At 59.0% G+C, this 24,692-nt stretch overlaps 1 protein-coding gene across 16 annotated transcripts in view; it reads left to right on the top strand.

Annotated features, from left to right (window-relative positions):
• Positions 1-16,518, top strand: part of KIF1A (kinesin family member 1A) — an 87,233-nt gene extending 70,715 nt beyond the window's left edge. For 8 of the 16 annotated variants that reach the window (XM_070463623.1, XM_070463627.1, XM_070463622.1 and 5 more), the window contains 12 exons: positions 6,022-6,045; positions 7,211-7,325; positions 8,274-8,407; positions 9,160-9,221; positions 9,390-9,535; positions 10,023-10,223; positions 10,648-10,725; positions 11,284-11,408; positions 12,128-12,280; positions 12,778-12,970; positions 13,438-13,556; positions 13,885-16,518. In XM_070463623.1, the coding sequence (XP_070319724.1) occupies positions 6,022-6,045; positions 7,211-7,325; positions 8,274-8,407; positions 9,160-9,221; positions 9,390-9,535; positions 10,023-10,223; positions 10,648-10,725; positions 11,284-11,408; positions 12,128-12,280; positions 12,778-12,970; positions 13,438-13,556; positions 13,885-13,927 (1,393 nt within the window). In that variant the 3' untranslated portion in view covers positions 13,928-16,518. The remainder of the gene's footprint in view (positions 1-6,021; positions 6,046-7,210; positions 7,326-8,273; positions 8,408-9,159; positions 9,222-9,389; positions 9,536-10,022; positions 10,224-10,647; positions 10,726-11,283; positions 11,409-12,127; positions 12,281-12,777; positions 12,971-13,437; positions 13,557-13,884) is intronic. The other 8 variants (XM_070463630.1, XM_070463629.1, XM_070463632.1 and 5 more) reach the window with 1 other exon arrangement.
• Positions 16,519-24,692: the final 8,174 nt, after the last annotated feature.

The raw sequence follows: 24,692 nt of genomic DNA, 5'->3' as shown, positions 1-24,692 counted from the left end.
CCGCGGTCTGCTCTGGGCCCCTGTGGACTGTGGCCAGAGCTGGGCGTCCTGGTGTCTCTGTTCTGAAAGAGGAAGGGAGCAGCAGAAGACCTCCAATGAGGACGCCTGGTCCTTGAAGGGGCGCAGGGCGCGGGACGGTGCCTGCCCCTTCTCAGGGTGGGGCCCAGAGCACAGGGCGGGGTCAGGTCTGGTGCAATGTGTTGGGATGGATGGTCATTCTGAATGTGCCCTGGGCAGCTCTAGCTGAGGCCTCAAGGGGTGGTCAGAGGCTGTAGTTCCTGTGAGCGTGTCCCCAGGGCATGCGCACCTGAGGCAGGATCAGGCCCTCCCTGGGAGCAGGCAGCTGGCTGTGAGGGGGACTCTGTCAAGGAAGACCTGTGGTAAGGCTGCACTAGAGGAGGGTCACATCCCTGTGGGGCCCAGAGAGCATGGACCTGCCCCTCTTGGGTAGCCTGGAGGGCTTCCTGGAGGTGGCAGCCTGCCAGCTGGCCCTGGAAGCAAACTGGGCCCGCCATGGCAGCTGCAGCCTGCAGTCCGCCTGTTCTCAGAGAGCTCTGGGGTTCATCCCTGGAGGGGACCCGACTTCGGGCCTGTTTCCTTGATAAGTCCATCAGTACGATGACACAGGGGTATGGGCATTTTGTTCCAGTTTGTGTGTCCACAACCAGCCCGGTGTGACAGAGGTGTGTACACCCCCTGCAGATACATCCTGAAATAGAAACATTCCCTGTGGCCAGAAGGAGACCGCCTCAGGGTGGGGTGGGGGTGGGGCTCCTACTCAGCACCAGCCCCCAGGCTGCAGAAGGGCCTCACCCCAGCCCCTGGGTGCAGAGCGCAGTGGCCTTGGCCTGCGAGAGGAGGCCCAGAGTGCTGGGAAGGGTGAGGGGTCAGAGCCCCGAGCCTTGGGCTAGCGCCTGCTGCATGCAGCAGAAAACTGCTGTGGTGGGAGGTTCTGGGGATGAGCAGAGGGTGCCCTCTTGATGTCTGGGCTGGGGTGGGGCTTGGGGGCTGCACCGGCTGGCCGGGCTGGCTGTGTGAACGTCCACGTGTGGCAGGATCTTCTGGAGCCTGTGGTCTGTCCCCTAGGCCGGGGACTCTGAGGGCTGCCTCATCGTGTGAGACTAAATGAGATGAACGGGACAAGATCTAAGGAGGGGCCTTGCACATGGAATTTTATTAATGTGTGTAGTGTGGTTATTTTCACTGCTACCTTGTTGTTCAGTCACTCAGTTGTGTCCAACGTTGTTGTTCCCTCGCTCAATCATGTCTGACTCTTTGCGACCCATGGACTGCAGCACGCCAGGCTTCCCTGTCCTTCACCATCTTCCAGAGCTTGCTCAAACTCACATCCACTGAGTCGGTGATGCCATCCAACCATCTCATCCTCTGTCATCCCCTTCTCCTCCCGCCTTCAATCTTTCCCAGAATCAGGGTCTTTTCCAGTAAGTTGGTTCTTCAAATCGGGTGGCCACAGACTGGAGTTTCAGCTTCAGCATCAGTCCTTTGAATTAATATTCAGGACTGATCTCTTTTAGGATGGACTGGTTTGATCTCCTTGCCATCCAGGGGACTCTCTAGAGTCCTAGCATTTAATTTGAAATGCTCCTAAAGCACAAACCTCCTCAGCAAAGAGCCTAGTTTTTAAAAAGCTAACCACACCCGTTTTCCAGAGGAGCCCTGCTGAGATGCTGGGGTCTCACTCTCACAGTAGGGAGTGAGGAGGAGAGGTGATGACTCAGCCTGACCCACGAAGAGTGAGGTCAGACCTTCCACCTTCCACCCCATCCATGCATCTTACCTGGGCTCACTCTCCTGCCCTGGGCTCCTGGTGCCCGGGGCAGCAAGGGGCCACAAGACCCTATAAAGTAAGGCAGTGTGAGGCTGGGGAGGACAGTGGTCCACAGTGATCCTAAAGTAAGGTGGCGTTGAGGCTGGGGAGGTCGGTGGTCCACGGTGACCCTCACCCCTCCCGCAAAGCACAGGATCGGATTTCTCCAGACAGGTGGCTCAGGTGCCCCAAGGGCTGCCCCAGCCTCCCTGGGACGGGCCCGGGTTGGGAACTTGTGAAGTCTCTTCTCTGTCCTGTTTGCTGCACCATTGACAGGACATGACCCCCACTCACTCATCCATTCATCTTTCACACAGGGCACGACTCCTATTCATTCATTCATTCATCTGTCACATGGACACGACCCCACTCATTCATTCATCACATGGGACACGACCCCCACTCATTCATTCATCCATCACACGGTATCTGACCCCCACTCACTCATTCATTCCCCCGTCACACAGGGCACAATGCCCACTCACTCACTCATTCCCCTGTCACACGGGATCTAACCCCCACTCATTCATTCATCACATGGGACACAACCCCACTGATTCATTCATTCATCCGTCACATGGGATCTGACCCCACTCATTCACTCATTCCCCCGTCACATGGGATCTGACCCCCCACTCACTCACTCATTCACCTGTCACATGGGATCTGACCCCCACTCACTCACTCATTCACCTGTCACATGGGATCTGACCCCCACTCACTCATTCACCCGTCACATGGGATCTGACCCCCACTCACTCACTCATCACCCGTCACACGGGACACGACCCCCACTCACTCATTCCCTCGTCACACAGTATCTGACCCCCACTCACTCACTCATTCCCCTATCACACGGGATCTGACCCCCACTCACTCACTCATCACCTGTCACATGGGATCTGACCCCCACTCACTCATCACCCGTCACACGGGACACGACCCCCACTCACTCACTCATCACTCGTCACACGGGACACGACCCCCACTCACTCACTCATCACCCGTCACACGGGACACGACCCCACTGATTCATTCATTCATCCCTCACATGTGAGCCTTCCTCTGCAGTTGTTCAAAAGGGGGATGAAAGACTAAACAGGAGGAGTCTGTCTCCAGGAAGCTCAGATGCTGGTGGGGAGTTCATTTGTCCCCTCACCCCTCGATCCTCCCCTCCCTCCATCCCTCTGGTCAGAGTGCTCGCTCTGTGTGGCAGGAGACGCCGCTCGGCTGTGCGAAAGTCCCATCCAGACACAGAGCTGAGTCTCTGAGGTTCAAGGCTGCTCTCCTGCTCTTAGCTGTGTGGCTGCACCCTGTGATCCTGGTCCCCACTGGATAGGAGGGCTGTGCTGGCTGCAATTCAGGGGGCTCAGATCACCTTCCCTGAGTTCCTAGGCCGCTTCTACTAAAGGTGACATTGTCAAGAAACGTACTTCCCAGAGTCTAAGGCATTTCTGGTTGACACCTCAAGGGAGGGGCTTCATTTGCAGATTCTCAGCAGACCCGTTTGCACCAGGCTGCCCACTGTGCCTGCCCGTGGGCGCCCACGGCTGCGACGCTTCTCAGAAGCTGTCTGGATGAGCCCTGTCCCAGCAGGGGAGGCGGTCACACTTGAAGAGTGCCCAGGGGCTTGTGCTGGGAGCCTTGAGAGTCTCTTACCTCCCCCCGGGCAGCCCCTGGGCCTCTGAGCGCCCCAGGGCCTCCTGTAGCCCTGAGAGGGTGCAGTTCAGTTCAGTTCAGTTGCTCAGTTCTGTCCGACTCTCTGTGACCCCATGGAAGGCACGCCAGGCCTCCCTGTCCATCACCAGCTCCCAGAGTTTACTCAAACTCATGTCCATTGAGTTGGTGATGCCATCCAACCATCTCATCCTCTGTCGTCCCCTTCTCCTCCTGCCCTCAATCTTTCCCAGCATCAAGGTCTTTTCAAATGATTCAGCTCTTTGTATCAGATGGCCAAAGGATTGGAGCTTTAGCTTCAGCATCAGTCCTTCCAATGAACACCCAGAACTGATCTCCTTTAGGATGGACTGGTTGGATCTCTTTGCAGTCCAAGGGACTCTCAAGAGTCTTCTCCAACACCACAGTTCAAAAGCATCAATTCTTTGGCACTCAGCTTTCTTTATAGTCCAACTCTCACATCCATACATGACTACTGGAAAAACCATAGCTTTGACTATATGGACCTTTGTTGGCAAAGTGATGTCTCTGCTTTTTAATATGCTGAGAGGGTGCAGAGGCAGGACTAATGCTGGCTCCCCTGACATAGACCCGGGAGAACGGAACCCTGCCTGGCAGGACCCCTGCCTGGCCACAAGGTCACACCGTTTGAACAAGAAATGAAACGGGACGGATGTTTTGCAACACATGAAATTTTATTTGTCAACAAAGTTTTTTGTTTTTTTCTTAACTTTTTAATCATTTTTATTTTTTGGCCTTACAACATAGCATGTGGGGTCTTAGGTTCCTGACTAGGGTCAAACCAGTGGAAGCTCGGAGCCTTAACCAGCAGGCCGCCGGGAAGTCCCGAGTTCCCAGACTTCCCTATGTGGGTCCTTGCTTGTCTGAGCCTCACACTGTTTGTCCCGGAATTGAACCTTGGTGGTCCTGTCTCCAGGCCCCTGCTGCCCGACCCCTTAGGCCACTCGGCAGGGCCCCTCACCCAGGACCTCCTCCCCGCCTGGAGGGCTCATGTGGGGTCAGGAAGTCAGCTGAGCCTCCTGGACGTGGACAGAGGAGTGTGAGGGCTGCAGGACTGTGCCGATGAGTTTCCGCGTGGCCAGGGGCCCTGCCGGAGCCTGGGGGCTCTGCTGTGGGTGCAGCCTGGGCGCCTGCCCCTTTTCAAGCGGGGTCCGGAGCACGGCGCGTGGCTGGCAGGGCTGACTAGGCCCCACGGCCTCGCTGGGGCAGCGGCTGGGCTGGCCTACTGTGGCCCGTTTCCCCAGGATGCCTGGGTGCAGAGGGTCCGCAAGATGATGGGGCCAAACTGACTGTGAAGTGCTGATTCTCTGCCCTCGAGGTGGCCCCACGCCTCATCTGTGTTTCTATGTGTGCGAGGGCCCTGGAATCTGTGTTCCTGACCTGTTCTCAGTGAAGCGGACCCTGTGGCTCCATAGTCCCCATGTCTGGGCCACCTGTCCCCCTTAAAAGTGGCACCGGGGTCTGGCTGAGTTTCGCTCAGAGGGAGCAGCGCTGCGGGGGGTGGGGGTGCAGTTCCCGAGTGACCCGATGCCTACTCGGGTGTGGGGTCCCGAGGGCCCCCCACCTTCCAGTTGCTGCCTGGGTACACCGTGGCTCCCTCTGAGCCCACTGGGTTCGAGTTTCCTGCCATGTCATCAAGGGGGCACGAGTCAGTGCCCCCCACCCCCTGCCCAGCAAGCTCAGGGGCCCCCGCGTGACTGCTGGGGTCCCACATGGGCTGGGCCGCTCTCCGGCCTTTCTGGTGTGGGCTGGGTCCTCGCACCCTAGCACTTGCCAGGGAAGGAACCCAGCGGTGTCCTTCAGTGAAATTTGAGGCAGGCGGACAGGGCAGCACTGAGCCAGGTGCTGGCCACTGGGGGCATCTGGGGTGAGGGCTAGTCCTGACCCACACCGCCCAGGCGCTGTCCTCCGCTCCACACCGGCTCTCGTAGCCGGCAGGACGGCTCAGTGAGGCAGGACAGTGACTGCCACCATCTGACCAGGAGGCAGGGCGTGGCGTGTCTGCTGACAGCCCGAGCTCATGTGCTGTGAAGTGATATCTTGCTCTGAGCTGGGCTGCAGTGGGCCTCTGGCTCTGTCCATGGGCCCGGCCCCTCAGAGCTGGGGCATCTGGGGGCCCCCGGGACAGAGGGCATCCCTCTGGTTCTGGGTGGCAGCTCCAGGCATGCCCAGCTGGTCCTGCTGGGGACGGACCCAAGGACGCAGGGAATGGGGTGTCTGCAGTACCCAGGCTGGGGGCTCAGAGTGGGCCCCCACCCTCGTGGACTCAGTGGGCCCCCACCCCCCGGGGCTCAGAGCGGGCCCCCACCCTCCTGTGCTCAGAGCGGGCCCCCGGGGTGTGTCTGGGCCCCGGGCTGCGGTCGGCAGCCCATGGGCAGCGTGGTGCGGCGCCCGCCTGCTCCGTGTCAGCTTGTGCCCGGCCGGGTGGCGGTGCTCGTTCTGACATGTGGTCTCTTCTGTGTGTGTACGTGTGTCCTGGCTGCCTCCGCCTTTAGCGTTTCGTTTGGAAGTGACACTAGGTACAGCTCACCTTTCTCTTCCGCGCCCGCTGGCCCGCCCTCTCCGGTTTCCAGTCTCCTCTCCCCTCTGATGTCCGCCCCGCTCCCCTCGCCCGCCCTCCGGTCCCCCGCTGTCCTCCCCTCCTCCCCGTGGGTCTGTCTCCGTGACGTGCCCGGCGCTGGCCCTGCCCTGTCTCGCTGCTTCTCCCGTGGCCCGGACGCTGCGGAGACGGGGTGGCGCCTTCGCCGCCCTGCCCTCCACTCCCCTGGGCGGGGCTGGCCGTGCGGGCGCGTGTGCGGCGCCCCGCTTGCGCTGACGTGTTCTCTGCCGCGTCTTCGTGGGGATGCTGGGTGGAAACCGGAGAAGCTGGGGCTGCCAGGGCTCGCAGAGCAGCCACGCTAGGGTTTGAGGCAAATTCCCAGCTCATGAGGGACGGTCCTCAAGTCACGCCGGGACTGAGGCAGGGGTTAGAACGATTGAGAGCAGAAACTGTCGAGTAACAGGAAAGCCGGCCAGGAGTGGCGGCCACCACTCGTCTGGCCCCTGAGCCTGCCCCGAGCCACCCGCAGCATGGGTTCCTGGCCACAGCGCTCATGCCCCGGTCATGGCTTCCTGACTTAGAGACTGGGGACAGAAAGAAGCACCCGCGCCTGCTCTGTGCTCTGTGGGGCCCAGCCGTGGCCACGGGGGCTGTGCTATCTTTGGGGGGCTGCCCCGGTTTCCACCCCCAGCATCATTTCCCAGGGCCGTCAGTTGGGGATGAGATGCCGCGGAGAGCTCTACAGACCCGCAGGCTCCCTTCGGGTCCAGGGAGAGACCGTGTGCCTCCTTACTCAGGCTCAGGGGGTCCCTCGCCTCTCCTCTCCCACCGGTGGTCACAGCCCCTCTCCCCTCCACCCTCCCATCCCCACCTCGGCTCCAGAGTCCCGGGCTGAAACCTCCCATCCCCCAGGGTGGAGCTGAGGGCGCTCCAGGGCTCCTCCTGGTGGGGCGTCCGGAGCCCCCAACCCAGCCCGGTCCTGAGTAAGGAGGGGGTCTGTCCTCCCTGGACTCCGGCCCCAGCGGCTCGCCCGGCAGGTTGCCCACACGTCCGTCTGTCTTTGTGTGTCTGTCTGCATGTCCCCGTCCCCGCCGAGAGCACACCACGCTCCGTCAATTTTCTACCTCGTCTCTGCTTCCTTCTAGAACCTTTTACCAGTTTGAGGCTGCGTGGGACAGCTCCATGCATAATTCCCTCCTGCTGAACCGGGTCACCCCTTACCGAGAGAAGATCTACATGACCCTCTCTGCTTATATCGAGGCAAGAAACCTGTGCCCAGAGCCTCCCCCCAAATCACCCATCTCCCCAGCCTGAGTTGCTGGCCAAAGGACAATAAGGATGCTTGTTAGCCCCACACAACCACGGTCAACCCTGTTGTCTTCTCAGAGGGCTTCTTGAGTCCTTGAGTTAAATCTGTGTTCTTTTAATGGGAGTGCTCAGAATTAGTCAGTTCTTCTATCTTTAGTGTGTGGGTTTGTCCTTGGGGTTGTAGCGCCAGCAGACATTGCATCTAAGTTCCAGACAGCACGAGAACAGAAGCCTCCTTTTCCCCATCCCAAGGGTTTCTGGCTGTGACTTCCTTGGAAGCCCAGGAGGAGGCCGGGGGTGTGGGCATTTCTTGCCGGTGCAACAGCCAGCGGGGTGGTAGAGACTGATGTGCCCACCCTCCCTCGCTCCCTACCCCCAGAGTCTAATTATTGTGTCTGTAACATGGGGACCAGTGCGACCGCCCCACGGGATGCGGTTTGCTCAGGCTGAGCAAACACTGGTAGGGTATCGCCCAAGCAAGACCCCAGGATACATCCGCTTTGTCAGTTGTCAGCCTGGAGCTTCAGGAAAACCAAAGAAGCTGCTGTTTAAGTCAGCAGCTCGCTCGTTGGGCAGCGATCTCCTGTGGCCTTTAGGGTTGACCCGTGGTGCACAGACAGGGTCTGGTCAGATCCGCACAAACATTTTGGGGAGTGTGCTGTCCCAGTTTCATGGTGAGAAGGCTGAGGCCCATGTCTGGGATGTTGGGGTGTCCTACAGGGACCCCTGGCCCCTGGCCCCCCGCAGCTCCAGCAGAAGTTGGTTCAAGGTGGGGGCAGAGACTCTCCTGGGCTGGGGCTGCCCTGGGGATGGGGGAGGGGGAGGGTCTGCGGCTCTTGGGCCTCCCCGCAGAGGACGGGGCTGGGGGGCTGGGCTGAGCCCACCCCCCCGCCCCCACAGATGGAGAACTGCACGCAGCCGGCCGTGGTCACCAAGGACTTCTGCATGGTCTTCTACTCCCGAGACGCCAAGCTGCCTGCCTCACGCTCCATCCGCAACCTATTCGGCAGCGGGAGCCTGCGGGCCTCGGAGAGGTGAGCCCGCCAGGAGTGCTCTCCGGCCTGTCTCGCTTGCACCACCGGAGGAGGCCTCTGCGCACTTGTGGGGATGCAGATGTTGTGTTGAGGGGGCGGGAGAGAGCTGGGGTCTGCCTGTCAGGTGCAGCAGGAAGGCCTGTGTGTCCACTATGGGGCCCCTGTGGGTGGCCCCAGGTGACCTTCCTCCGCAGCAGCCGCGGGGCCCTGCTGCTGGGCCCTGGGGGAGGTGGGGCAGAGGGACCCTGGACGGCTCGTCTCCAGGGACATGTCCAAAGCCAGGCCTCCCCGCCCCCAGGGGGTTGGACGCCAGACCCGGTGTTCTGCATTCTTGGGGAGGGGGAGGAAGGCAGTGGAGGGACCCCGCCCCAGGAGGGGGGACACCCAGGGTGCCAGGTCCCTGCTGGTCACCTTCAGTGATGCTTGCACACCCTGTGTTGTGGGCGGCCGCCCCAGGGGACACAACCGGGAGGAAAGCCTGGGGGTCCTGGATGGCCACGACCCCATGACCCTGTCATCCAGCAGGTCACCTTGGGACCACGGCCCCCCCTCCATGAGCGGGTTAGTGGGGTGCCCTAGGCAGAGTCAGAGGCCCCAAGAAAAAGGGGGCCAGCGGGGGTCTGGGTCGGGGACCCTGACCCCCCAGCCCCCACTGCCTGGCGTGCGGGCCATGTGACTCGTGCCCAGAGTGCACGTGCCGGTGAACGGGCACCCGGCCGTTGCCACGCGGGTGACAATGGCCCCCTCCACAGCAACCGCGTGACGGGCGTTTACGAGCTGAGCCTGTGCCACGTGGCTGACGCTGGCAGCCCAGGTAGGCGTCTGCCCTGCGCCCTCTGTCCCAGGGTGGCGGGGGCACACTCAGGTGACATCAGCTGCACTGCCGTGCGGGGAGCCCCTCACCCGGAGACACTGGGGGGCTGGAGGACCGTGGGGGCGGGCGCAGCCCCCACCGGGTATGCCATGTCCGCGGCCCATGCAGGCATGCAGCGGCGGCGCCGGCGGGTGCTGGACACGTCGGTGGCCTACGTCCGCGGCGAGGAGAACCTGGCGGGCTGGAGGCCGCGCAGCGACAGCCTCATCCTGGACCACCAGTGGGAGCTGGAGAAGCTGAGTCTCCTGCAGGAGGTGAGGGCCGGGCCCCCCCGGCGCCCCCTGGGCCCCTGTCCCTGCCTGCGCTCGCACGCCCGCCTATAATGGGGCTCAGGGCCTCACGATGGCCCCCGGCTTCCGGCGGAACGTTCATCCTTGGTCCAGCCTCAGACTGGGGGGCGTGTAGTGGAGACGAGAAGGACACTGGGAGGAGAACTGGGCAGCAGTGAGGCCCTTCGGTAGCTCCAGTCAGGACAGCCTATGTCCAGCGGCGGGCACTGACCACCGGCCAGGGCAGCGAGTGGAAAGAGGGCGTCGGGGTCCGCATCCGTCCACGCTCTGGGTCCTTCCCGAAGCTGCGTCCCTGGAGCTTGTCCGTCTGCTCACGCTGGGGCATGGGCAGGTCTGCGGGCTCCAGGTCACCCACCACAGCCGGCTGAGCCTGCCGAGGGCCAGGGGCTCAGCGCGGCCGCACCCTCCCCGCCCGGCGGGTGCAATGAGGCCGTGCTCGTGCTCCTCACAGGTAGAGAAGACGAGACACTATCTGCTGCTGCGGGAGAAGCTGGAGACGGCCCAGCGGCCCGGCCCCGAGGCGCCATCCCCCGCCTCCAGCGAGGACTCCGAGGCCCACGGCTCGTCCAGCGCCTCCTCCCCGCTCACGGCTGAGGCCCGGCCGGCATCCCTGGAGGCACCCAGCGAGAGGCAGCGGGAGCTGGCTGTCAAGGTGGGTGGCCACCCTCCCGGCCCTTCCCGGTGCCGGCAACTGCTGGGACCTGGGAGGACGAGGGTCCTGGAGTCACCTTGACCCCGTCCCCACCCCGCCCCACCCACAATGGGACTCGGGCACTGTTTGCAGCCTCCTCCCCCAAGCAGTGACCTGCCCCCCTTGAATACCTGCAGTGACGGGGAGCTCACCACCTCCAGCAGAGCCGGCCCTTTCTGCCGCTGGTTGGGCCACAGGGAAGGCCTCCTGCACTTTGTATGCCCCCACCCCCTCCTTTGCCCAGGCCCCAGCCTGCCACAGGATTCCTCAGATGGCCCCATCCCCTGGGAGTCCTCCTGCGGTGCCCGGCCCCTCAGCCAGCCACCCACGTCCACGTCCGAGCCGGGTCCAGGGGCCCCTGACCGGGCGTTTGCTCTCCCCACAGTGCTTACGGCTGCTCACCCACTCCTTCAACAGAGAGTACACCCACAGCCACGTCTGCGTCAGCGCCAGCGAGAGCAAGGTGGGCACGGGGCGGGGGCACCCTCTCCCAGCCCAGGGGGGTGCCTCCGAGCTCAGGGAGGCCAGGGCCCATGCAGGGCAGAAGCGAGGCGCCCTCCTCTGCCCACTGTCCCCAGTAGCAGCCCCGTCCCACCTGGCCGCACCCCGCTGCACCTGTCCTGGGTGAGCCCAGCTGCTCCTTCGTTTCCGTCCTCACCCGGGGCCCATTGGGGCCGGTGGCCTCGGGCCTGTCCCCCACCTCTGTGCTGCCCTCCACACAGCCTCCGGAGGGGATCCTGCCCGCGCCCTCAGCCCTGCGGCGACCTGCCCTCTGCCCTCTGGCTCGTCTCTCCCTCTGCCCAGAGCTCCTCTTGCTGTGGCCATGGGGCCACACGTGCTGATGTCGGGGCTCAGAGGCTATGCCTTCCTTGGTCCTTTCCCAGGGGTCCCCCATTCCCCCGAGGCAGAGCCCGAAGCCCTGGGTGGGGCGGGCAGGGAGGGTCTGGCCTGCAGTTGGGGTGGGGGAGTGTCCCCTCACGGGGGCCCCGCACTGCCCCAGAGAATGCCGTCTCCTCCGCAGCTCTCTGAGATGTCAGTCACGCTGCTGCGGGACCCGTCCATGTCCCCGCTGGGGGCCGCCACGCTCACCCCCTCCTCCACCTGCCCCTCCCTGGTCGAGGGCCGGTACGGGGCCTCTGACCTAAGGTACCTGCGCGCCGGGCCGGGCCGGCACAGCCTGCGCCTGCAGGAGTGGATGGCAGGGTGTGGGGGGTGGCGGGTGGCGCCTGGGGGCGGCATGCAGCGGGGCAGGGCTCATGCTGTTTGTCCTGGGCCACTTTCTGCTAAAGCGTAAATTTAAACTGTGCTCTTCTATAAGGCTGGGAACAGGTCAAAACACTGAACAAAAGGCCTTTCCAGTGGCAAATGGAATAGTGGAAAAGCGGTGACAAAGCAGAGACTCAGGGCCTTTTGGGTCCACTGACTTCTGCTGATGTGGGGGCCCCCTGCTGACACCACCGTATCTGACCCCCGGATCTTGTAGCTCCTTGGGGTCTCTTTCCTCTGACTGAGAAAGGCGTGAAGCCCCCTGGGCCCCATCCTGAGACAGGCCGCCTCGGCCAGCGCGTCGGCCCCTCGGGCCAGGCCACGGACCACCCGCTCCCTCCACGCAGGTGGTCCCACCCGCTCCCTCCACGCAGATGGTCCCTGAGGAGGCCGAGTCAGCCTCGGTCAAGACCAAGAGCCGCTTTTCAGGGGTGGGGGTGGGGGGGCCAGGGCGCCCCTGGAGAAGGAGCCGGTGGCGGGTGGACCCAGTTGGGTGCCCCACCGGCCCCGGGGGTGATGCTGGCCCGAGGAGCCCACTGAGATTCCTGGGCCCTCCAGGGGCGTCCTGGCACTGCAGCAGCTTCACTCTGCTCCCCCAGGACCCTACAGCCCTGCTCCCGGCCAGCCAGCCCGGAGCCTGAGCCCCTGCCCGAGGCGGATGCCAAGAAGCCCCCCTCCCCTGCACGGGCAGCGGAAGCCGACAAGGAGCCCCAGCGCCTGCTGGTGCCCGACATCCAGGAAATCCGCGTCAGGTGTGTGGGGGCCCTGCCCAGCCGGCTCCTGAGGACCCCAGCTCTGCTTCTGCAGGGACGGCAGCCGCCCCAACCTGGGCAGTGCTGGGGGCCAGGAGACCACCCCCTGACCTGGGTCAGTGCAGGAGGTCAGGAGACCACTGCCCCCAGACCTGGGGCAGTGCTGGGGGTTGGGAGACTGCCCCCTGACCAGGGGCAGTTCTGGGGGTCAGGACACTGCCCCCCTGACCTGGGACAGTGCTGGGGGCCAACAGACCACCCCTCGATGTGGGGCAGGGGCAGCTCTGTGCTGTAGTCAGAAGACCAAGCCCCCCCGCCAGACGTAGGGCAGGGGTGGAAAATGAGCTGAGGTGGAGGACAGGAGAGTGGCCCAGAGCCTGGACCGGGGCGGGGGCCGGTGGAAGGCTGTGGGGGGGAGGGGGCGAGCCTGGAGGGAGGCTGCGGGGGGCCGGGTAGAGGCCGTGGAGAGGTAGTTTTGATGCGTTGCCACCCTGCAGCCCCATCGTCTCCAAGAAGGGCTACCTGCACTTCCTGGAGCCGCACACAGCCGGCTGGGCCAAGCGCTTCGTGGTGGTGCGGCGGCCCTACGCCTACATGTACAACAGTGACAAGGACGCCGTGGAGCGGTTCGTGCTCAACCTGTCCACTGCCCAGGTGGAGTACAGTGAGGACCAGCAGGCCATGCTGAAGGTGCGCCGCGCCACGGGCTGGCGGGGAGGGTGGGAGCCGGGCCCAGTCCCCGCAGGCCGCGTCCCCTCACCGCACTGCCGAAGCAGTGTGACGACGTCACGGGTGGGGGTGCGGGGCTCAGCCTCTTGTGTTCTGGGGCCACTCTGCCCACCTGTGGGGCGCGCCGTCCTGGTGATGACCAGCAGTGAGGGGTGGGGTGAGCATGGATCCCAAGGATACCCCGTTTGATGGCTCATGACACAGTCCCTCCTCCAGCGATACCCACAGAGGGTGTCAGGAGCCCTGCAGGCCAGCGGGGCACTGGGCCCAGAAGTGCAGCCTCCTGCCCCCAGCTTTGCCCCTGACCCTCCCGCGGATCTCCTCCTCTGCCCCTTCTCCGACACCCCCACCCCGACCCCCGAGGAGCAGTGGCCGCCCCGGGCTGAGCGCGGGTGGCTTGGCGCCCCTCACGGCGGCCCCCTCTGCAGACCCCCAACACGTTCGCGGTGTGCACGGAGCACCGGGGCATCTTGCTGCAGGCCAGCAGCGACAAGGACATGCACGACTGGCTGTACGCCTTCAACCCCCTGCTGGCCGGGACGATACGGTACGTCCGCCTGTGGAGGGCCGCGACGGGTGCCTGGGGCCCGCCCTGCGTGTGGGTCCCTGAGGCCTCCAGAGCCCACGGTCGGCCGGCGGGAGGGCACCTCTATGTCGGGACCACCAGGCCCTGGGTGGACGAGCCTCGCCCCTGGCGGGGGACCTTTTAAAGGAGGCTGTGGGGGCGGGGGGCTGCTCCCACCGAGTCCCAGAGGCAGGAGGCAGAGGGTATGTCTCCCGGGCAGTCAGGGAGGCAGGGACGTGCCCGTGATGCCCCTCATGCCAGCCTGCAGGCGCGCACGGCCCTCTGACCGCCGCTCCTGTCGGCCCCGCAGGTCCAAGCTGTCCAGGAGGAGGTCTGCCCAGATGCGGGTCTGAGCCCAGCCTCCCGCAGGCCCGGCCCCGCATCCCGTCATCGTCACCGTCTGTGTCAGCGCCGCCCAGCCCCGCCCGCCTCCTGGGATGCCCGCCCCGCCGGGGACCTGCCACACGACCTGTCCCAGCAGAGGCCGCACGTGTCGTCCTTTCTTTCTGCAGGAGGCGCCCCGGGTGGGAGGAGCTGGGAGGCGCCAGAAAGGCGGGGGGCAGGAGTCCTGGGGCATCGCCGCCATTCTAATATTTTTTTAAGCATAGACAGACTTATAATTAATATACACTAGTTAGTGACGTTGAGACAGTTCCCTCAGACATTAACGATAAGACTGTGTTCTATTTATAAGTATTTATTTCTAATGCCTTCACGTAGACCTGTAGGATTCAGATGGACCTGCCCCCTTGTTCCCACACACACCTCCCAAGCCTCTTGGGGACAGACGTGTCGGGGCAGCTCCCCGGGAGCCACGGGGACGTGGAGCTGGATGGACGGCCCCGGGGATGCACTGCCCCAGCCGCAGCTGAGGCCTGTCCCCGCGCACGCGGGGCTGGCCTGGTCCCTGGACCTGTGTGTGTGTGTGCGTGCGTGTGTGTCGGGGGTGTGCTGCCTGAAGGCCGAGCAGCACAGGTGTGTCCTTCCAGCAGGAGTAGGACGCGTGTCTCACCTGGACGGCAGCCCCTGAGTCGTGACCATCGGGGTACGCTTGCAGCACGTCCCTGGGAGCGGGTGGGGGGGCCCAGGCGCCCGGTCTGGGGTGAGAGGGTCAGGGTGGTCCCCGGTGTCCGGGCTGGCCGGGGGCGGGGCTGGGTCTACGAGAGGCTGTGGGCAGCGTGAGCCCCAGGTCGCCGCAGAGAGGAAGCCGTGGGCCCCTCTCTTGCCAGGAGAGGAGTGTTCGGGGGTCCCGGGGAGACTCTGGCGGCCGGTGCGGGTGGCCAGTACCAGCGCTGGGTCGTCCGTCTTCCAGGAGCCTTTTCTTGTGCCCGAGGGTGTCGCCGTGTCTGGTCCAGCCTCTCATGGCGATACCCGTCTCGTCCCCCCTTCAGACTCTGTGCCCAAGGGTTGCCCGGGCTGAGGGTCTGGTCGGGGAACCCACTGGCCCAGGGTCTTCGGGGAGCTGTTCCTCCTCCCAGAGACATGGCCAGCCCTCTTCAGCTCAGGGGAGAGCAGCCACAGCACAAGCCCCGTCCGCTCCGCGGCGCCTGGAGCAGGTGCAGAGGTGGAGGGTCTAGACAAGGACCGAACGCCGTCCAGAAACCAGAGGCTTGAGCGCCCCGGGGTCCCTGGAGGCAGAGAGCAGAGAGCAGGCTGACGGCCGCTCCGGAGCCAACACTGAGCCGGCCTCGCGGGCAGGGGGAGGACGCACGGGTGAGCTCTGGGGGTCAGTCCTGAGTGCCCCGCTGTCCTGCGGGGAGACTGGGGCACAGGGCCCGGCTACGGCCCCTCAGGTCAGCCAGCCTGAGGCCGCGGCCTCGCCAGGGTCCGAGGCCCTGTCTGGGGGCAGGGTGCCTGGGGCCAGCCAGCCTGCAGAGCCCCTGCTGCGCGGGGCGGGCTGAGGGACTCGCCCACGTCCGGGGCCCCCACGGCCACGGGGGCCCCACGGCCGCTGCGTCCTGCCATCCCAGCGGGGGCATGGCACCCAGGGTGTCCCTGCCCATCTCCGCCTCCTCCTCTCGGCCTGGGCCCGAGAGCTCTGTCTGCACGTCGGGAAAGCCGCTGTCCCGGGCCGGGTGCCATGGGAGCCAGCACAGGGGGTCTGGGACCCCGTCCCGCCGGTGACACGGGGGGCCGGTCTGGAGGCCCCGGGGGTGGGCGCAGACGGGAAGGTTGGGTGAGGGGTCGTGCTGCGTCCCTGAGGGGCGGGAAGGATGCAGGGAGCCACTTCTCTCGAATGGGCTTTGTTTCGGTGCTTGAGGCTGCTCCGGCTGCAGCTGCTGTGAGTTTGGGGGCGTCCCCGCGTCCCATCCAGGCAGGGGGGCATGCCTTCTGCGGCGGCCCTGGGCAGAGCCCCGGGTGGGAGAGTCCGGGCCCTGGTTACCGGGCTGGGGGCCAGGGGCGGGTGTTGAGAGACTTGTCAAGGCCTCTGTGCTCGGAGTGACTGTCCTTAAAATGCCAGCGTTTTGTTCTCTGACAGTACGCGCACGCACTCACACGCACACGCACACACACGTAGCAGGCTGAGTGCGGTGATCTCCCGTCAGTCCTGGACCCCCTCAGTGCCCCTGGGTGGATGAGGCAAGACAGCCAAGGAGGGTCCCTGAACGTCGCCGATGTCACGGCCTGCCTGGGGCTGCCACGCCGGTCCCTTCAAGCTCTCCCCAGCGAGAACCCCAGAGGCCCCCTCCTCCATCCCCTGGGACAGACGCGAGGCTGCGGCTTCTCCCCAGACCCTGGCCTCCTGCGGCCAGCTGGCCCCCGAGTCCCCCGTAGCTTGTACATATGTGCTTGTGTGGCCCCTGACCGTGACCGCCATCCCGATGTAACGGCTAGTTCCCTGGTGTCCTGAACCCGAGTGTTAGGCTCTTGGCTCCTGTCCCATGTGTGTGCGCTTAAGCTCTGTCCAGTTAAGAAATAAAATGGCTCTTTATGCAACACCAGACCCGCGGGCCCCCGCTCGGCTTTATTTGTGCGTTGGTCTGTCTGCTGGGGCCTTAACTAGCCGCAGGGCCAGCTGCCCAGCATGTCTGGAGGTAGCACGCGCCTCCCAGTGCCAGGCAGAGAGGGGAGAGCGGGCCCTGAGGGGTGGGAGGGGCCGGATGATGTTTATTGCGGGAGCATCCACCTGCTTCCCTCGGCACGGGCTGCACCATCTCAGCAGCTCCAGGTGCCCTCGGGTACGCCAGCCCTGCGTACTTCCACCCTCAGCTCAGGCAACTTCAAGTCCTTTCACGCGGTCAGCGTTACCTCATAATCAAACTGGATGAAGACATTCCATGAAACCATAGACCAATGTCCTTCTTCAACACAGAAACAAATCCCCTCGATAACATCTCACAAAGGCCATGGCAACTCACTCCAGTATTCCTGCCTGGAGAACCCCATGGACGGAGGAGCCCGGTGGGCTACAGCCCATGGGGTCACAGAGAGGCAGACACAACCTAAGCCATGTAGCACGCAACGCACACAGCATCTCACCAGGTTGAATGTAGGGGTATGCAGAAAGGCCGATGCCCCATGACCTAGGTGGGTTTATCCTGGGAATGCAAGCATGGTTCAAGAGCTGATCATTCTAATTCACTGTATTAAGCTAACGAAGGAGAAATCACATTATCATCTCTATAGGCGCAGAAAAAGCATTTGATGAAAATCCAATATCCGTTGCTAATCAAAACTTGAAGTAGAGGATAACTTCCTTAACGTGGTAAAGTGTCTGTAGCTCGCATCGTGTGTGTGTGTGTGTGTGTGCGCGTGTGTGCGCTCACTCAGTCGTGTCCGACTCTCTGTGACCCCATGGGCTGCAGCCCACCAGGCTCCTCTGTCCGTGCAATTTTCCAGGCAGGACTGGAGTGGGTTGCCTTGCCTTCCTCCAGGGGATCTTCCCGATCCAGGGATCGAACCCGTTTCTTATGTCTCCTGCACTGGCAAGCGGGTTCTTTACCACTAGTACCACCTGGGAAACCCAAGCTAGCATCATACTTAACAGCAAAAGATGAAGACTTAATGCTTAAGACTGGGCACAAGACAAGGATGCCCTCTCTCATCACTCCTATTCAACAAGGTAGTGGAGCTCTGACCAGGGCAGTAAGGCAAAACGAAAGAGAAGGTGCACAGATCAGAACAGAAGAATGGCGCAAAAGGCAGTAAGTTCTGAAGGAATATCCCCAAAATCCACTATAATTAATACATGAGTTAACCGAGGCTGCAGAGTGCAACGTTAATGTACACTCATTTTATTTATGTTTTATTAAAGTACAGTTGACTATGTTTAAGGTGTACATCAATGTGACTGTTATATATGCATATATATGAATACACACATATATGTATATTCTTTTTCAGATTCTTTTCCATTATATGTTATTACAAGCTACAGAATTACAAACACAAATTTTATTTTTATATGCTAGCAATAAACTGTTGAAACTTTGAATTTAAAAAATAGCACCATTTATACTGGTGGCTTCCGTGGTGCCTCAGATGGTAAAGAATCTGCCTGCAATGCAGATTCCTGGTTTGGGAAGATCCCCTGAAGAAGGAAATGGCTACACCCTCCAGTGTTCTTGCCTGGAGAATCCCATGGACAGAGGAGCCTGGCGGGCTACAGTTCATGTGGTCACAAAGAGTCAGACACAACTGAGCCAGTAAGCACACATTTATAAGAGTAGCAAAAATGTGAACTACATATGTATAAATCCTAACAAAATATATGCAAAATCAATATGCCGAAAGCTATAAAACACTGATGAGATACATCAAAGACCTAAGTGAAGAGTTATATTCACAATTAGAAGAGTCAATATTTATTAAGATGTCATCACTCCCCAAATTGACTTTTAAATTCAACATGATCTCAATCAAAATTCCTGTAGATATCAACCACCTGATTCTAAAATTTATGTGAAAAGTAAAGACACTAGAATAGCTAGAACAAATTTGGCACAGAAAAATAAAAGCTAGAAAAGTCACAATACCCATTTTGACCTATGAGTCTACGGGGACTGGGACAGTGTGGTATTGTTTTAATTGGAGTTTAGTTACTTTACATGCTGTGTTCGTCTCTGCTGTACAGCAGAGTGAGTCAGCCACATGCACACGTATGCCAGCCCTCTCGGGCCGCCCCCCACCCCACGCCCAGCCTCCCATCCTCCTGGGGCGTCGCTGAGCACCGAGCTGAGCTCCTGGAGCTGCCCTGCAGCGCCCCGCTAGTCTGTTTTACACCCGGATCCCACACTCCACTCCCCCCACGTCCACACATCTGTCCTCTGCGTCTGCATCTGTATTCCTGACCCGCAAAAATGTTATTTGTACCCTTTTTGTAAATTCCAGGTCAGTGTGGTATTGGTGAAGAAACAGACACATAGATCAGTGCAACAAATGTAACCAGCTGACACTTTTTACAAAGATGCAAAAGCAACCAATGGGGAAAGGATAGACTTTTTAACAAACAATGTTGGAACAGTTGGATTTTGATATGTCTTTTAAAGTGAATATAAACTTAACATCTTATACAAAAAGTAACTCAAAATGTTATGTAAAATCTAAATCTATAAAATTTCCAGAAGAAAATAATATTACAAGGAAACCTTGAGGATACAAAGCTAGGCATGGTGTTTTTGGATATGACACCATAAGTCCTATTCACAAAGAAAGAAATGCAAGGTTGAACTTTATGACAGTGAAGAAGCTTTTGCTCTGTGAAGGAAAATGAAAAGACGACCTACAGATGTGGAGAAGATATTCACAAATCATACCTCTGGCCCAAGACTTGTCTCCAGAATACATTAAGAATCCTCCCAAATCTCTGATAGGAAAAAAAATAACCCAACTTAAAAATGCTAAACAATGCCACTACTCACATACTTAAAGGGCTGAAATAAAAATCAAGAAATAAAACCTGATGATATCGAGTGTTGGTGAGAAGCAGCAACTGGAACGCTCCACTGTTGTTTGGGAAGCTGCAAAAGCTGCAATCACTCCAGACAAGGATTTGGGACTTTTTTAGAAAGTTAAATGTACACTTTCATATGACTCACCAGTCCCACTGCTGGGCATCTACCGTAAAGAAATGAAAAACCGTGCCTTAGAGAAATGGATACACAGATGTTTAAAGCAACTACTCATTGTTGCCCCCAAGTGGGGCAATGTAGAATCAAAATTAAAAGTTGGTGGCCTGCCTGAGTACCAGCAACAAACAGATGGAATTGGACATTTTAAAGTCACCATATAGAGTAGTGCCAAAAAAAAAAAAGAAAGAAAGAAGGTGTAGAAAACAACAAAATTCTGATGAATCAGTGATGTAAGTAAATAGACATTCTGTGTTCACTACTCTCGAGACTCACTGCTGCGAAGACGTGAGCTTTGCTGGTTGGCCCTATAGACGCAGTAGGGCTTTTCAGGAGGTGGTAGTGGTGAAGAACCTGCTTGCCAATGTAGGAGATGCAGGTTCAGTCCCAGTGTTGGTAAAATCCCCTGGAGGAGGGCGTGGCAACCCACTGTAGTATACAACTTCCCACAGACGAAGAGCCTGGCAGGCTGCAGTCCGTAGGTTTGCAGAGTTGGAAACCCAGACTCAATGCCTCCCCGATCACGCTGCCGGGGTGCCAGTCAGATATCCACAAACTGAATCCAAAATGTGTGTGTCAAGGCCAAAGACCCCCAAAGAGCCAACACGGTACTGAAGAAGAGCAAATTTGTAGGACTCACACCACCCAGCTTCAAGACTTACCATAAGCTTTCAAAACTCAGGATAGGGACTTCCCTGGTGGTCCGGCAGCTCAGACTCACCCTCCCAATGCAGGGGTCCCAGGTTCGATCTGTGGTCGGGGAACTAGATCCCACATGCCGTAACTAAGAGTTTGCATGTTGCAACAAAGATTAAAGATCCCGCGTGCCACAATTAAATAAATAAAAACAAATGCTTAATCAAGATAGTGTGATGCTGGTGATTGAGCAGACAAGTAGATCAAAGGTACAGGAGAGCCCAGAAATAGACCCACACAGAGTCAGCTGATTTTTAAAAGCAACACAGGCTGTTCAAGGGCAACAGGACAATCCTCTCAGCAATGGGGCTGGAGAAAGGGATGCCCACGAGCAAAAAGCATTTTAAAGAATCCGGTCACAGATCTTACACTTCTCACAAACATTCAGATGCTAAGTCAAAATGGATCTTGGACCTAAATGCAAAACACAAAGCTAAAACTTCTACAAGTACTTATCAGCGTTAAGAAATGCCTAGGACCTGGGCTTCCTGGGTGGCTCAGATGGTAAACAAAGGAAGTGTTAGTTGCCCAGTCATGTCCAAGTCTTTGTGACCCCATGGACTGGGTCTCGCCAGGCTCCTCTGTCCATGGAATTCTCTAGGCAAGAATACTGGAGTGAGTAGCCATTTCCTCCTCCAGGAGATCTTCCCAACCCAGGGATCAAACCTGGGTCTCCTGCCTTGTGGTCAGACTCTACCGTCTGAGCCAGAATCCGCCTGCAATGCAGGAGTTCCGGGTTCGATCCCTGGGATCTCCTGGAGGAGGGCATAGCAACCCACTCCAGTGTTCTTGCCTGGAGAATCCCATGGACAGAGGAGCCTGGTGGGCTACAGTCCCTGGGGTCGCAAGAGTCGGACATGACTGAGCGACCAAGGACAGCACACCAGGACCTGGGAGGAAATGCTTGGAAAACAATTATCAGACAAAAGACTTGTCTTTAGAGCATGTGAAGAATTATTATAACTCAATAATGAAAAAGATACACAACTCAGTAAAAAGCAAAAAGCATTTGAATGACGAATAAGTAGGCTCCTGACAATGTGGCTCACATCACCTGTCATCATGGGAGTGCAGCCTCCCACCACAGAGAGAGCAGACACCAGTGGGAGAGACTGTGGGGGTCTTCACAGCATCGCGGTGTTTGTGGACACCTCCTACCTGGAAGGCCAGCTGGTGTGGCCCTACGTTGGCCTCCTACCTTGCTCCTACTGTTGTTGAGTCGCTCAGCTGTGTCCGACCCCACAGACTGCAGCACGCCAGGCCTCCCTGTCCATCACCAACTCCCGGAGCTTACTCAAACTCATGTCCATTGAGTTGGTGATGCCATCCAACCATCTCATCCTCTGTCGTCCCCTTCTCCCACCTTCAGTCTTTCCCAGCATCAGGGTCTTTTCAAATGAGTCAGTTCTTCGCATCAGGTGGCCAAAGTATTGGAGCTTCAGCTTCAGCATCAGTCCTTCCAACAAACACCCAGGACTGATCTCCTTTAGGATGGACTGGATCTCCTTAGATAAAACTTAAATGGTGTGCAGCACACCCATCTTGAGAGTCCAAGGGACTCTCAAGAGTCTTCTCCAACACCACAGTTCAAAAGCATCAACTCTTCAGCACTCAGCTTTCTTTATAGTCCAACTCTCACATCCATGCATGACCACTGGAAAAACCATAGCTTTGACGGCACGGACCTTTGTTATCAAAGTAATGTTTCTGCCTTTTAATATGCTGTCTAGTTTGCCATAGCTTTCCTTCCAAGGAGCAAGCATCTTTTAATTTCGTGGCTGCAGTCACCATCTGTGGTGATTTTGGAGCCTAAAAAAATCTGCCACTGTTTCCACTTTTTCCCCATCTATTTGCCATGAAGTGATGGGACTGGATGCCATGATCTTAGTTTTTTGAATGTTGAGTTTTAAGCCAGCTTTTTCACTCTCTTCTTTCACCCTCATCAAGAGGCTCTTTAGTTCTTCACCTTCTGCCATTAGAATGCTCCTGGGAACGTAAATGCCACAACCACCTTGTGGGAAGTAGCAACAGGACCTCACAGAATTAAGTGTTGTCCTGCCCTATGATTTAGAAAGATTCTTTAGCTACTCACCACCACCCCAAAACAAAAAACACTTGTCCACAAGGACTTATATGAACTTACTGAGAGCAGCTTTATTTGTATTGCACGGGAAAAAATGGAAAAAAACATAAATGTTGGTTCATTATCAGAAAGATGGATTAACAAGTTGTGGTTCAGTCATGGAATGGAATTCCATTCAGCATTAAGTAGGAACAAAACTCTGACACTGGAAAGCAAACCAGCCCAGCCCCCTGCCGGCCCCCACACGGAGACGCCGGGCTGACGCAGGTCTCGGGCTACATGGAGGTCCCCAAGCCTCTGTGAAGCAAAGCAAGAAGCCAGATGCCTCTGACCAGGGGCGGGGCCCACTGGAAGGGACGGGGCTTTCTGAGAGCGCGCTCAGCCTGGGTGACCCACGGCTGTGCCTGTGTCTCTCGGGTGAGAGTTCACTCTCAAGATGGGTGTGCTGCACACCATTTAAGTTTTATCTAAAAGTATGAAGTATCTAGAAATACAGCCAATTCAGGCTGATGACTCAGTGGATCACCATCCCACTCCAGGCGGGGTGTCTGGTGGTCAGTGTTCGCTGTGCTCCGACCCCGGCAGGCCCTGGCCGCCCGGAGGCCAGGCCCCACGGGGGAGCCGCGGGTGACCAATGGGTAAGGCGGAGGCCCGGGGCTCCGAGGTGGCCGGGAGGTCCCCGCAGGCACTCATGTCGTGTGTGAGCCCGAGGGAAGCCCGGGGTCCACGAACACAATCGGTAACCTGCAACAGGAAAGAAGAGTTTTACTGAACCCAAACTGAAGACTATCACCCGGGAAACAGCTTCCCAGGTCACTCGGAGGGAGTGCTCCAGAGCAGTTCTATAACTCGTTGGGACAAAGAACATCAAACAAGTCTGGGGTGTGTCCCTTCATACCCACCCGGCTCCTCTGTCCATAGGCTTCTCCAGGCAAGTGTACTGGAGCCGGTTGCCACGCCCTCCTCCAGGGGATCTTCCCGACCTGGAGATCGAACTCTCATCTCCTGCTTCTCCTGCATTGGCAGGTAGTTTTTTCCGCTAGTGCCTCCTGGGAAGCCCCATATCCCTTTAAGTTCTCAAGAAAACAGGCCGGCTCGTACACAGCGAGTCAGCGTGTCCTCAGCACCTGAGAGGGAGTCTTATTGTTAAAGAAGGGCCAGAAAGGGAAGCATTTAACCTTTATTTTTAACACGGACATTCTTTGTTTTCAGTTCAGTTCAGTCGCTCAGTCGTGTCCGACTCTTTGCAACCCCATGGACTGCAGCACGCCAGGCCTCCCTGTCCATCACCAACTCCCAGAGCTTGCTCAAACTCATGTCCATCGAGTCGGTGATGCCATCCAACCATCTCATCCTCTGTTTTTATTTATTCATTTTTTTTGGTTGTGCTGAGCCTTCGTTGCGGCCCAGGCTGCTCTCTAGTTGCGGTGCTCTGGCTTCCCATTGCGGTGTCTTCTCTTGCCCCAGACCATGGGCTCTAAAGCACGCGGGCTTCAGCAGCTGTGGCTCCGGGCCCGAGAGCGCAGGCTCATCAGTCGTGGAGCACGGGCTTAGTTGCTCCGAGGCATGTGGGATCTCCCATGTCTCCTGTATCGGCAGGTGAATTCTTTACCACTGAGCCGCCAGGGAAGCCCCGGACATTCTTTCCTTCTGGTCGGTGCGCCCTTTCCTTTAATAATTAAACCAGATGTACAATGTATGTTTGCTGGGCAACAAACAGGCTATTCCTGTTAGCATCAAGCTCAAGCTAACTCTGGAGGATATATGTGTATGTATAGCTGATTCACTGTGCTGTACAGTAGAAATTAACGTTGTAAACCAACTACACGCCAATAAAAATCAATTTTAAGACAAGTTAACTCAGGTAAAAGCCAGAATGACTTCCCAGCTCCTCAGTCTGTGAGCATTTCTTTTATCACCGGCTTCAGTACACCAGGTCGCTGCGGCTTCCAAAACGCTCTCTGCTCCTTGGAGAGGGTGGGGGCCTGGCAGAAGGGAAAGACAGACACCCCGTGCACAGGCTGGAGTCTGGAGGCGTGTCTGCCTCCTGGGTGAGGTTGGGGCCCTGGAGACCTTCCTGCTGGGGTTGGCCTCACCCCTCTCCTGGGGCGTGGGGTGGGGAGAATGGGGCACCAGACGCCTTCCCACCTCCGGGAGAGTTCTGAGCCCCAAGGTTGTCTGCCAGGACAGCCAAAACAGTCAGCCCCTGTCCCTAAGCTGCAGGTCTCTGCCCCCCGCCTCACCGCCCTGGGCCTGGGCTCTAGGGGGACG

Source organism: Odocoileus virginianus, unplaced genomic scaffold (genome assembly GCF_023699985.2).
Source record: "Odocoileus virginianus isolate 20LAN1187 ecotype Illinois unplaced genomic scaffold, Ovbor_1.2 Unplaced_Contig_5, whole genome shotgun sequence".
NCBI lineage: Eukaryota > Metazoa > Chordata > Mammalia > Artiodactyla > Cervidae > Odocoileus > Odocoileus virginianus.
Note: the sequence above shows the minus strand (reverse complement) of the source record. Positions and strands in the feature narration are given on the sequence as shown.